At 39.7% G+C, this 14459-nt stretch overlaps 1 protein-coding gene across 1 annotated transcript; it reads right to left on the bottom strand.

Moving 5' to 3' along the window:
• Positions 1-178: 178 nt before the first annotated feature.
• LOC106151285 (uncharacterized) lies at positions 179-14129 on the bottom strand. The gene is made up of 14 exons (XM_013524463.2): positions 13889-14129; positions 9474-10461; positions 8837-9045; positions 8485-8656; positions 8079-8305; positions 7407-7588; positions 6840-6936; positions 6249-6432; positions 5937-6062; positions 4596-4732; positions 3591-4200; positions 3143-3316; positions 2218-2374; positions 179-1230 (listed from the first exon to the last, which is right to left on the bottom strand). Exons 2-14 carry the CDS (start codon positions 10024-10026, stop codon positions 1086-1088), a joined length of 2973 nt encoding a protein of 990 aa, XP_013379917.2. The 5' UTR covers positions 10027-10461; positions 13889-14129; the 3' UTR covers positions 179-1085.
• Between the last annotated feature and the right edge of the window lie 330 nt (positions 14130-14459).

The following is a 14459-nucleotide window of genomic DNA, read 5'->3' as shown; positions in this document are numbered from 1 at the left end:
ATTATCAGTCATAATAGTTTATTATAAATGCAGATTCCTTTAGAGAAAAGAAAACTCCCGGTAATGTTTTACTTAAAATTTTTTACCTGAAAATTATTTGCTAAAATCAATACCACGATGGCTTCCTGCATTGAAATTACTTGACACACGACAAAGTGGGAATCAAAGTTATATGAAATCTGTGATCAAATACATTTTAATGCTTTGAGGGTATTATACACCAATAAAGATAACAGTGAGGTGATGGGCACTGATTGCAATGGCAAGTGTCCGCTTTGGCCCTGGCCACTTAAAAAATACCCTGTCGACGCAAGTAACAATGGTGATATTTACTGGCTGATGTGTCCTGTCCCTTTTTTCAAGGCTATTGTGTTACTGTTGTGATGATTTTACGGTATTAATATATGGTTGTCCATTGTTTGTCCGCCCCCTTCAATTCAAAGAATACGGATAAGAATATCTTAGACGTTTTCAAGCGGAAACCAGCGGAAACTTAAATATTCCCCGACTGTTATATCTAAAACAATAATGTTTACATTTCCATAGCATGGAGGTACTACAGTCCTCCAATCGGCATGGCAATATCAAATATTCAAGGCTTTGATTGACATCATCAGGCGTTCCAGTGGGTGTGGTAAGATCTATCTTCAAGGCTTTGATTGACACCATCAGGCGTTCCTGTGGGTGTGGTAAGATCTATCTTCAAGGCTTTGATTGACACCATCAGGCGTTCCTGTGGGTGTGGTAAGATCTATCTTCAAGGCTTTGATTGACATCATCAGGCGTTCCTGTGGGTGTGGTAAGATCTATCTTCAAGGCTTTGATTGACATCATCAGGCGTTCCTGTGGGTGTGGTAAGATCTATCTTCAAGGCTTTGATTGACATTATCATGGTACTTTGCACAGGGACAATAGCAACAGTACCAAAGCTTGGGCCAGTGGGCGTGGCCCACAGTTTGACTAACAGCACCATGGATGCCCCAGCTGATAGAACATTATTTTAGCTGTGTACTGTCGAAGATGTCATGGTAACCTTTGTTCATCACCATGGTAATCTATATTCATCACCATAGTGACGGTCAACATCACCATGGTTTCCTGGGCTTAAAGTGGCTGGTCCCTCTGGTCCCCATGTACGCCGCCCAGCCTTGTTTGTGAAATGGAAGAATGCTCCCACACTCTTTACCCCCTGTCAAACCTGCATCCGGGCATGTGCATTTTAGACGAAGCCTGCAACGAAAAATGAATTCTTTACACAAGTTTGTGATATTTGAAAAAAGACTGTCCACTGATTTAAGATAACACCCGTGATGAAATATTACAAACTTAAGACGTACAAAGTGACATACCCTCAGATATCAAAGGGGCCGCTAGTATAGACCAATATAGTAGGCTATACAAAACTGAAGGAGCCGATTCAATAATTTTGCAACAGACCACTAGTGACATCTGTGGTCAGAGAGTAAGACTTACAGGTCTTACTGAGGTCCTTAACGGAAGCCTTAGTTAATAGTTGGAGGTAAATTTCAAATAGTGACACTGATGTAGCCAGCTATTTGAGTACTCTCTGACCAAAGGGTGCGCTATTAACCTGTTACAAACGTGTCGAAAACCTGCAGTGTGATTTTGTATAGTATTTTAGTGGGGGCTGTTATCAGAGGATAATATCTTAGTGGGTCGTTTCAGCAGCCGTTGTTTTGACCATTAAGTTGTAAAGAGAGCAAATTTTAGCTTTGAAGGTGGATTTGTGAAATTGTTTTCATACATTCTTGATTTCAAACTAATTTTTGTATAACAAATCGTCTCTTAATCAAATGGCTGTGTATCACACATGATTTGAAATTTATTTCCCAAAATGGTTGCGTCAAGACTGGCACTTCTCTCTCTACACCTTTTTGTAATCCCGCCATGGTTTGTCTGTGAGATTATTAGAGACTTCACGAGGGTTGCTCCCAATTGGCTGAAACAACCTACATGAGTAGTCTTTTGAATATGTATTAGGCACAAGCTCTCCACAAGCTGGGTAATTATTAGGGTTAAGCTGCTAGGAGAATGGGATGAATAGAAAACCCTTGTTTTTACTCCTTATTTACAACTTCTTGTTTTGACTCACTATTATCTCAAAATAAAACGAAATCTATACATTACAGTACATATATTATTAGAAAGAAAGGCAGAACATCGCAAGTCTGGTAATTAAAAACGAGATAATTTTACCTGTATACTGTGAGCTGCCCCATTTTCAGGTCGTAAGGGTTGTATTCCTTAGCGTCTTGGAAAGTGCCGCCCTCTGCAGGATGTCGCCCACCTCGTGCCAGGCATTCATCTGTGACAGCATGGCGGAAGGCATGGTCGTCCAGGCCATAGTATTTACCTACAAGACAGGAAACTCTGAAATAGGTGTCTGTATCATTTTCAATCAATGCCTGTCAAGTATGATAACACACTGGTGGCATGATGAGAAACCACATAGTTCCGAATGAACTGCTTGTCATTTGAAGATGGGTATGACCATCAGGCTCATACAGTTTTTTATGAGACAGATACCGCTTTTTATATAAAAATAAATAAACAAAATAAATAAAAAAAATAATAAGTGATGATGACCACTTTCTCTTATGTAAATATTCTAACCTTATGAATTGTAAAATACAGCACAAATGAAGGCTAGAGAAGGCGTATAAATGCATATTATATAAAAACTCTACAATAGTGTTGCGTCTTAAATGAAAAAGAAGAATATGACAGGAATTGACAGCTTTTATGAAGATATCTAAAGCAGGATTGAAAAAAGGCATTTTTAGGGAGTGTTTTGCACCTCTAACGCATCAGCATGTAATTACAGTATACACGGTGTGCGGTTTGTGTGGCAAAAAGTTAAGCTGTATCTTTGAAAAGAGCATCCGTAGTACATGTAGAAGTGTTAAAACAGCATGCAATTAACGGCAACATTACCACTAAAATAATCCCAATGCATTAACCCGTAAACCAATGCGTTTTTTCTTTGCCAAGGAATATTCCCTTTATACGCCTGGTCCCGCTCAATAAGTACTCGGAGAATACCAGCTGAACGTAGGAGTTGACCACGGCGATGGGATACGTACAATAATTGGAAATACACAGTTCACAGGGGTAAACATACCGTATCGATCGATCCTCATAGAGGTATTCATCATCAACTGGCGGACGCAGGCTTGGTCTTCCGGCAGCAATGCCTCTGTCTTTGCCGGGAAGATCCAGTAAGTTGCGAACACCAGGTCTATACTATTGTTGTATGCTGGGTCAGACGGGTTCAACAGCGGCGGAGCGAGAGTTCCTGAAAAAATATTGATATGTTCGATTAAACTCGTGCATATTGACAATATGTATGATAACTAAAATGTATCAACATTCATGCATACATCTATTCTTTATTTTATATCTTAAATTGTAAAACCCTTTGATGTATGTATTTTGAGATAGTTCAAAGGAAAAAAGTATGTCACAGCTCTCTGACAAAATGAAATAATTTGAAGTACCCGCCCTTTGTGATTATTGTAACAATAACAGTGCATGTCTACCCTGTTACACATTGTCACAGTTCTGCATACCTGTGGATAAAAGTCTTTGTATCCCATTGTCGTCGTGAGGACTCATGTGCCTTTTCTCTCTACGTGTCACAGCTTGTCTCCCGATTCTTTGACCTAAAATTTTTCTGCCCAAAAGTCTTTCACGCTGTGATGGCACAGAGTAGCCTGCTTTAGGACTGTGATCTTTCGATCCAGAGTATGTATTTCTTTCTTTTTTTGGAAACCGGTCCGTATTTTGACTCCCACCCACTGGTAAATAGTTTTGATACCACTTGTTTCTTTGTTTTTCAGAATCGTACTGAGCACCATTTCTATTCGTATAATCACGGAATAAATTTTCAAAGTCACCATAATTTTTCTTGTCCAAATTATACTGCTGGTAATCGCGATTTTGACTTGGACTGGTGTTAAATGATCCAAAACCATTTCTATCTGAACTCTTTTCTGTATATCGCCCGTTATTTTTTATATTTGAGTAGTGCCAACCATATGAACGGCCATTTTGATTTTGTCTGCCATTTTGCTTGGGGTAACTTGGAGCGCTGTGGCGAATGTCTGAGTTATATCCTTTGGTATGGGCGTAAGCTGGCCGAGATGCTAGATTGTGATGAACAGTTTTTCGTCCCGCGTTCTGAAATTAATAACCAGGTCATGTATAAGTACAAAATTTAACCGACATGACTAATGAGCAATTTTATATATGGCTAATGAAAAGTGGATTTAAAAAAAGTCTGGTCTATATCTTATAGGCTCAGTAGATATTTTGGTGGTTGTTTGTGATCATTTTCCTTATGTGTGTAGATTACATTTTGCGCTTAGTCCGCTAGTAGTTTATTTTACTAAAGACTCGTTTTCCAAGGGCTACTACATGTAGTCCGACTGACCTAAAACGTTTTAGGCACAGGGTGATTATGGCAACTTTTGAAAACAGAGCTTCTATAGTTGTTAGTTTTCTCCTTTATAAAAATACCATTGTACGAAAAAAATAGACCCAAATTTCTTGAATTTAAGTAAACTATACATTACCTTCGGACGTTGGTGAGCCCCCCGATGTGACTGATGGTCCAGGTAGTCCTCCAAATACTGCTGATGCTTCTTCACAAACTCGATTGCCTCCATCGTCGTATTTACCCATGCGCTGTGCTCCACCTTTTGTCTTTGCCCTGTGACATAACGCCAGCTTTCATTATATATGTACTTCATATCTATCTCTATATTTTCAATTATCAAAACTAAACACAAGGAAATAATAAATTAATGCCCTCCAACACATACATACAAACTTTAATGTGCGTTTACAAGTAGAAAAAAATATTTTGAACTTAAAGACAGTCTCAGCGCGTTAAACCCTTAAAATAGCACGAAAATGAATTTTCCTGGAAATCTCACCAATTTCCCCATAATGACCAAGGTATATCCTATCCAAAACCGTTGAGAAAATGAACCTACCTAATACCGTTTTTAAGTTCCATTAAATAATAAAAGACGACTCGTCTTAAATACTCAGCTACCACCTCACAGTACGGCTTCAGAACGCGCAATTTCTCGCTAAGTCTCGCGGTTTACTATGAATGAAGTACTACGGCTGAGACCCGGATGTTACTATTTGGCGCCAAAACAGCAAACATGGCTCAGACGCGCGTCAAGTCTGAAGAGGAGAGCGACAAAAGGGGACGAAAGAAAATAGCCACTCCAGTTCGAAAGATACGAAAGAAAATTAGAGACAGACGAAGAAGCACTCAGACTGTGTATGTTGGGAGGGAGGTGGGGCGGTGGAGGACACTTAAAGCTGAGTTAGGACTCACATACGAGGCAATGGCGAAACTACTCCTCGACACGTGAGTATGCGCTTCACAGGTCTCAAGTGTGTCTGATTATCATATTATCCTGTTCACAATAAATGACAATATTTGTGCTCATACAAAGTTGGTTACGTGTATAAGAGCGTTTTGGGCTTTACGTTGTCTATTTTTGATCGGTACATGTACCGAAAAGATGGACAGGCGGCACTTACATGTCTGACAAGTTTCGCTGTGTAGTCGTGACGTCTATCTCATTCTGACTGAAGCCTGCTGTGATTGGTCGTAAGCGTGGGAAAATCGAGGTCGTGACCTTGAGCCGGAAGTACTTCTGGCTGTGCTCCGAAATCATGATAAATAGTTTTCGTTTTCTAATTCTTTATTCTAGTTGTCTTAACAGGACTTTTGTGACCCAGACTTATTAATATAATAATAAACAATCTCACAAAACACAAATCTGATCAAAGCTTTACATAGAACCTGCTTCTATACATTAATCTAACCCACTGAGACTGTCTTTAAATATCGGTGACGGTCAATCAGGAAGAAACTGAAAACCAGAACCTACTGGAGTCATAGACGGTGATACCCGGATGTGGAGTATGTCTACTTGAGACAATCAACTTTGTAAAGCCACGTGTGTTGAAACGCAGACGACACACATCCGACCGGCTTTGTTGGTGGACATTGGTGTCTAATAAATAAATAAATAAATAAATTTGCTTTTGTAAGTCTTGCTTCATAAAAAAATATTTACTTTCACTAGTCTTCAATTCACTTTAATTCACTTTTTTACAATTAAAACTGCTTAAAGAAAATGTGAAAATGTGAATAATTCCAGTAACATTCTCCCATTGCCTCTCATTGCAAATCAACATACCTTCAGCAAATGTGAAGACCCCTCCTTGTCCCTCGTGGTCCTCGCAATCCGCCACCCAGTACAGGAACAAATCATTGCCGAAACCCTCCACGCTTACCGCCAGAGGGGACGACTGGACGCCTATCGAATCTCTTACTGGGTTATCAAGCAGCATTTTGCCTGTTTTCCCGTCCAGTATCGTTGTCTAAAAGGTAGTGGGGAACAATGTTTTATATACATGTATATAATTGGCTGTTAATGTTTCCGTTGCAGGATTATATGAATTGTAAACTATATGTGCACACGCTTTCTGCTTTTTTACTTGCACTGTTTGTATCCACTTTTATCTTGAATCATGCAAAAAACATATTGTATATATTCAACAATTCACTTAACTTATCGGCCCCATTCAGAAGAGGGGACTAACTAGTCCAAAGGTCAAATATGGCGATTCACTAAAATCAGCTAACAGACACTGAATAGATATCCCGTGGGAAAGTATTCAAGTGGCTCGGCCATATTTGACCCTCGGACTAGTTAGCCCCCTATTCTGTATGGAGTCATTTGACGTTTGATGCTTTATGTGCACGCTATACAGCAGCTTTAACTCACCACGGAGTCGTAGTACACTGGGAAGCCGGGACCGTGTGCATATCTGACCATGAAATCCGGCACGTCATCGTTATTGTAGTAGCCAACAGCTGGGGTACTGAAAATATACATGAATACAATCTGAAAGATTCATTATAATGAGAAATAAAAGGTCATAGGTGTGGGGTCAAATGTCAAAAATTTAAAGTAATCAAAAGTTTGTATTGAATATTAACATAACTGCAGTCAGAAAATATGTTAAAGTTTAGAGGTTAGAGGTTACAAATGAGGTCAGAGGCGAGAGGTTATTGGGGAGGTCAGAGGGCAAAGGTCAAAGGTGTTCTGCCAACATATTCTCAAGTTGCCCCTCGTTCTGTACTGCCCCATTGCGGTTATTATTGAATAAATTTATGTAATTTTATTGCCTTAACATAAAATTCAAAATTTGCCGATTTTCATTCTCGTTGATCACCGGGTATATATTTTTGGCAGACGTACACATTTTGGCAGGGCATACCGTAACCAAAGGTTAAAAAAAAAAACACTTTTAGGGAATCAGCCTTCAGATGTATCATTTTGCGCTCTTACTTATACGACTCTGATCCCGTGAAAGTGGTTTTCCATAGTTGCTGCAGTGTATCCCCGTCTATGGCGACAACTGTGCTGTTGAATGCAGGGATGACAATGTCTTCTACGCCATCTTGATTTATGTCGGCCAGGGCTGGGGGCGTCATGATGCCTTTGAATGGGTCGGAATACAGTTTCTTGGCCTAAATGAGAGATATATCACTGTTAGTCTACTCCCTATGACAGCTAAACTACGCTTTAAGATGAATAAATAATCGATATCGCTCCTGCCACTCCCCCTCAAAAATCTAGGTTCCATTGACTGGGAATTGGCTGTGAGGATCTAATCTAAAATCAAACAAAACATACTTGTTTAATTTCATAAAACTATGTTAGCAGACGGTACAGTGTTGATAAGTATTTAGTAACCTGCGACATTAAAGTGCCTCGTCTCGTGTAATCTGCTGACAGTTTTACTCAAAAGTTGGAAACCTACTCAGTGTAGTTTGGGTTTAACCAAGATGAATACAACTTCTTGGTTTAACATGGCATAGAATGAGGTCAATGTAAGGATGACGAGGGCATGCATGTTCTGTAGGTCTTAGGTTTTTATCTACCCTAAATATCAGTAAGCAACTGAAATGCTGCTGATTAGACTAACTTCACAGAATATTTGTTTCTGCTTCACATCACCTTTGACATGTGGCCCCTCAGCAAGTCCTCCAAGTCAATCCACCAGAGAGCGCCACCGTGCGTCTCCCCACCAGTGCCAAACAGCACAGCCAAGGTGTCGGTGGACTGGCGGTACAGTTGTGGCGAGAAGTACGTCTCCATGTGGTCGGGAACCTTGACCCATCTTAGAACACCGCCATACTTCCCGCTCAGGATCACCAGCTCTCCGCTCAAGGTGACCGGCTCGCCTTTAAAATAAATAAATAAATAAATAAATAAATAAATAACGGTTTAAAATCAAAACAGAATCATAAATCACTGAACTTTTCTCAATGATTAGTGTTATTTTACTGGAAAAAAAGTGACTCTTTACTATGATTTTCTTTATTACCGTACCCACAACATAACTAAAAGCCATCCCACCAACCTGATTCCCGCATCGGGTCTCCACCATGCGCCAACAGTACATCCGGGACTCCGTCCCCATTAACATCCCGGATGTACTGCGGGGTGTACACATTCATTTCGTCATTGAAGGCCTCGTCGTTAGCAAATCTCCACAGTAATTCTCCGTCTCGTCCATTAATGGCACGAAATACCTGAAATTCCGTCCGTTATGTTGGTAAGAGCATTCGTATTTAAAACTTATTGTGTCACTTTAAAATAACAGTTGAAATTATACAACCATATACCGAAAATATTGCCGGAATAAATAATTGTATAGTAAGCTAAAGAATAGTAGACACTAAATGTATTTGGTTTTTCTTTGCGATTCTTACCCCTCCTCGACCGCCTGCCAGACACTCATTCACCCCGTCACCGTTGATATCCCTGTTACAGTTCAAGGCAAAGACTTCGTGCTCCGTGTAATGTCTCCACAACTCTCTGCCAGTCGCGCCATCTATCGACAAGACACCGCCAAAACACGGTCGCGTGCCATTGAAGTATATGTCGCAAACCAGCTCTGGAACATTGTGGCCGTCTGCCCCTAAAATTGAAACATGAGGCACATATGTTATTTTTTGTAAAATACAACATGTACAACACGCACACCTGCATTCATATTGAGAAATTAAATATAAGCAGAACGCAAAGGCATCGATCCATTTCATTTCTTTAGAATCTTAAAATAACACGCATAACCAATATATAGTAGATACAAGCAGGAAAAATTGTTTCCTTTCCAAGGTTTTCTAATTTTTGCTTGCAAGCATATACTGTCTGAAATTGCGTCTCATTTTATCTGTTATATTTATTACGTCGACCCTTAAACAGTGATCAAGTTTCATATCAAAGCGTACAACACTGGCTCTACAAAAACAAGTGTGTGGCGAAACAGGCTGTACAAAATAGTAAAAACGTTGTGAAACAGATAAATATCCTACACGATGTGAAAAGCACCTGTCACAAACCTACCTGTGCCAAACCCAAATAGAACGTCTAGCGTCCCATCGCCATTAACATCCACGAGACGAAAGGCAGATTCCGTGATAAGTTTCGGGAATCCAGCAATCCACACGTCCTCAACTTGTATATCAGAACAACCCAAAACTTCAGGAGTGTGAGCTGAGGTCGGTTCCTGTCCTGCACTGCCGTAATACAGACTGCCACCCAGTACGTTAATACCGCTCTTCTGCATTGCAAATAAAACAACAGCCAAAATTAAGAGGCAGCTAGAGACTGCAGTCAAAACGCAGCATAGGAGTTTCAGACAGCGTCTTAGTCTGTAGTATTTCCTTTTGATTTTAAAACTAGGCGACCGAGCCCTGTTTTTAGGTTGGAGTAAAGGCTTAGAGCTCGTTTTGTCCGAGTTTCTGGGCTCGTCCACAAAGACTTCGTCCTCACATGACTCAGAGACATCCGAGTAGTTGGCGTCAATATCAAAACTGATCTGACGATACCGCCGTCCCGGATGGACAAACTTTGGCCGTCGAAATTTGGAATCTTGAAATCTAATTTCATCATCCATTTTGTCTTTCCGTGGTGACTTGACAAATCGCTGCGGTTGTTGTGTGCATCAAAAAAACTTACTGTCACCTGCGAATACCATATCTTTATATCTATGGCAACCACAGCGTTAGTGTTGGTAACGTGGAAAGTTGTCAGTAACTGATGTCCTAGTTGCTTACCAATTTAAAGCTAACAACAGTCACTGGTATATGGTTTTATTAGCAATTGGTCAATTGCACTGCACTAGATATTATCTTTTGAGACCAAAAATGTGCGGATATAAATCGGTAAATGGCAAGCTGGAGTAGCATATGTCCTTGTAGTAGCATTCCTAAACTGACGTTTGGCTATCACATCCACTGAAAGCTGTTTTATTGGGTCGTCTCCGTTAACCTTTGTTAGAAAATTAAGTGAAGTTTCCATCAGACTCACTGTTTCATCCATCACTCAGCTCCTGTAAGTAAATCAAAAAGTATTTATTACACGCACGATTGGCAACAGCCGGGTTCAGTCAAACTAATTACATTTTCAGAGTGAACATGACAGGTCTATTGTGCCTTTGCTTGGCAACTGTTCTTGTGTTGCTGCATCGATTAGCACGTTTGTGCCATATTGCTTCTCGGAATCGCTTATCTTATTTACTATACCTAAATAAATCACTGATAACTTAGGGAATGCAAAGAGGTTTGTGGTGATATTTCTAGTTTTCCAAAATGATGTTTTTGACACTCAGAACATATTACCATCCATGGAACGTGTTTCAGATTTTTACCTTTCTGATTTTGTATTATACCACACCTGGCTACGTATTTTAACGTTCAAATACTCTGTGACAATCAATGAACCTGCCTGTCTGTGAAGCAGTATTTCAGATGACAGGTGGTCTTGAATGAAATGGGAAACAACGGGTTTTTTATATACGTGGTTATTAGCTAACTACTAGTAAACCCAAAAGACGAGGTATGGCCTTTTTGTGTTTGAAATGTGCCGTTGCTTTAGTCATTAGGATCTAGATAGGAACACGTTGACTGCTCAATTTCAGCGCACTTTGACACTTTTGGCTCGCTAGCGTCACAGATGTGGAGAATGCGGTTGTTCATATAAATGCTGAATGCAGAAGTCACTGTGAACTCTTGTCTTGTCTAGATATATAGTCCTTATCACGAAATTACCTTCATAGCATTCATCGACACGAGAATAAATTTCTCGGAGACCTAGCACTATCCGTAACAATCTAGCCAGAAATTAAAACCAGCCTCTACATGTACATACTCTTAAAGGGATAATAACTCTTCGTATGAGATCTATATTTCTCAATAAAAGAAATAACCGGACACGGAATCAGAGTGTCAATTTTTACTAAAAAAATTGAAACAACTGCATGAATGTCAGGACAATCACTTCTCTTCAATATATCATTAAGACCCTAATCATGTCCTGTGTGTATCAGGAAGTCGGTATAGCTGTGCTAGCCTTCACTGTTGTTGGCTGTTGCTAAAGTCACTCTGCACTGCATTGAACACGGCGATCGATAAGTTGGCAAACAAGTCTTTTTTTGTAATTCCGGTACGACGTAAATTGGCGAACGAGGTTCGGTCAATCAGTGACGGTGACTTCCTATTCAGGGTATCGTTATACACACAGTGAAAACAAAGGAGTCATGTATTATTCTTTCACTTAAAATACTCTTTGAAGATTTTGTGTGTTGTTCATGTACTAGCCACAAAATGAATAGTAGAAACTACCTGATCAACAGTATGAAACAAGAATAAGGATCAATAAGCAAACATTTTATAGATCCTTGATATTAATAAATTCACGGCGACTAATTAATTTAAAATCCTGTAAAGGGAAGTAAAATGGGGACCTACAGGGTATTAAAAGACAAACACTTATGGTGAAAGTCTCATATTCTAAAATGAAAACTCGCCCAAAAAGTGTGGCGGTGATCATGACCCCGAAATCAAAAAGGATCTTTATACCTCACCTAAAATCCTCTGATAACTGTAAATGCCCACAATGATGTGAAGTCAATCTTAAGACAGTTTTCCAAAATAAAAGCGCCTGACAATACAACAAACATCTGAACAAGTGTTTCTAGAACCGTACATAGAGATATATGGCCTGGATGTTAGCAATATGATCTGGCATTAAAAAATCGATGCTATACTTCGTGAAAGCCCTGTGGGTATAATTATGTGACGGGTACGTGTAACTGCTTGAATACACTCTACTATCTGCTCACTGGTCTTGACACCGATAGACAACTAAAATGCTAAAATTAATTTCGCTACAGCTATCTTTAAGGCACTATGTTGTCAACTGCAGTGTAAAAATAACAGCCCTATTCACTGAGGCTGTTAATGTTGTTATACTACCAGAGTTAAAGGAAATTTTGCAAGGTCATTGTCATTGTAAACTGCACACAAATCAAAAATATAAATAAAAGTTAATAAATGAAATAGTTTGAAATATCACGGTGTGTACGTTGCTACACGTACGCACGTCAAATCACACCAAAGGTAATTTCAATTGTGAACCATAATGAACGGAACACAGTGTATTACTATCTTCATAATTAAACTCCGTATAAAAAAGAAATCGTTTAAGTAGCTTAGAAAAAGTCGTTATACAAGGAATGCCCTGGTTGAAAACGTGAGGGATGGATAACGAGATCATAGAAATGGCAGTCAAGTGGCTGTACATGTATGGTTTTAATACGACTCCTCTCGTGTTGCTGGGATCCACATGCAAAATAATCAGAGATCAATGGTCACCAGGGAACGCAAGTTGATAACACGCCATATGGTGAAATATTGTGACTAATGGAGGTAGCTAGGGAAATTATGTCGTCCTCCATGATATTCTACTCCTCAAAGCGTCATTTATATGAAATCGGCACGAATCATGCCCTCGTCGTTATGCTAGGTTGTAATGCGGCCAATGGTATCGTCTTGAACACCGTGAATAGACTAATTGACGTCAAATGACGGATCGCAAAGGGTGGGGGACAGGGTATATTCATTTTAGTCTAGACGTGTCGATAAATCTTATTTTGGTTCAAGCCATTCCCTTTATCCGGTCGTCAATCTGCTCATGCAGGTAATACTAAAGCAAGGCATGGTGCCGCAATTTAACTGCGCCGTGCAGCTACAGGGGATTATATTTACAAGATTGGTGAACGCGTAACCGGTATTTATTGCATCTCACTAATAATAATAACCAGTTATCTTACAAATCACGACGCAAATATACCACAGCGGTCAAACGAACAGCGTCTTGGTCAAACACACGTGGTTGTTTTATACTAATTTGTCGGGATCACTTAATTGCTAGATACTGTTGAAGATAATTAAATGCCGTTAAGATAAATATAATTGCTTGCCAATGAATGTAAGCGAGAATCATGGGCCAATTCCCCTATCTTTATGTACATAGCGTCGCACATAGAGACTCTTGACAAATTCGAATTGGTTTGAATAACTTCATTGAAACTGTGCTAGCCTTGTAAAATATGCATACCCGCCACGATTCTGCCATTTGTGTTGTGTTTACATAACATATTGTATGTTTTAAACTTTGTTTTGTGAAGCAGATTGAATATATTTGACTGCATGCACCTTCACGATAGAAGAGTCCAATTATCCTGACAAACATCCCATTGCTTCTGAACGCGTTATTCACCAGTTGAAAGCAACGTTAACCAAATTGATAGGATGCCATATTGTATTGTAACGACTATAACGAAACTGCGTCGTTAGCATGACCAAGCATAACAGCATGTACCTACCTATATTTCAAAGTCACAACAAAGCACAGATTATTCCTGTATCATCCCACAGACCGACACGTTTCCAGCATGTCCCTAAAAAGCCACTTACCGTCCTTAGTCAAGATTCTGCAGTGCTCATGTCGAACTCCTCTCCATACCTTGATTTAAAAGCCCATTGCCAACATCATCGTGCATAAAAGCTGCTGGCAACGCCTCCCCCTGTGCACTGCAGCCATGCATTGATATCGATCCGGTAGCTAAAATGGCGCTGTCGCGGAAAACAGTGCTTTATCACAATGGGTTTGGGATCAATTTAACCTAAGGAAGCGTTGACGTCTAAGATAGAATAAAACCGAGTGCAGATGCCGTAATGTGATGTGTCTTGTTAAGGTGCTGATCGTTTTTAATGTGAATATCGGTGGGAAATGTTTTGTCGGAGCGATCTTTCCAGGCCGTTAAAACACACGTAAATACACACATATAAACACACACATACACGCATACACACACACACACACACACACACACACACGCACACACACACACACACAAAGACACACACACAGAGCGAGAGAGAGCGAGAGAGAGCGAGAGGGGGCTGTGCATTTGTATTGTAATAATAACAATGATTATAATTCATTCAAAACTTAGACAAAATGTTAAATTTTTTATTACTGTAT

This window comes from Lingula anatina, chromosome 7 (assembly GCF_051362555.1).
Source record: "Lingula anatina isolate TDL-2025a chromosome 7, LinAna3.0, whole genome shotgun sequence".
NCBI classification, from domain to species: domain Eukaryota; kingdom Metazoa; phylum Brachiopoda; class Lingulata; order Lingulida; family Lingulidae; genus Lingula; species Lingula anatina.
The sequence above is the reverse complement of the archived record's forward strand: the minus strand, read 5'-3'. Positions and strand labels throughout refer to the sequence as shown.

Coding starts and splice junctions, on each gene's coding strand:
- LOC106151285 (XM_013524463.2), bottom strand. CDS start 10,026: ATGGATGATGAAATTAGATTTCAAGATTCCAAATTTCGACGGCCAAAG. Junction 6,433..6,839: donor CAGTGTACTACGACTCCGTG/GTGAGTTAAAGC, acceptor ACTACCTTTTAG/ACAACGATACTGGACGGGAA. Junction 3,317..3,590: donor ACAAAGACTTTTATCCACAG/GTATGCAGAACT, acceptor ATATTTTTTCAG/GAACTCTCGCTCCGCCGCTG.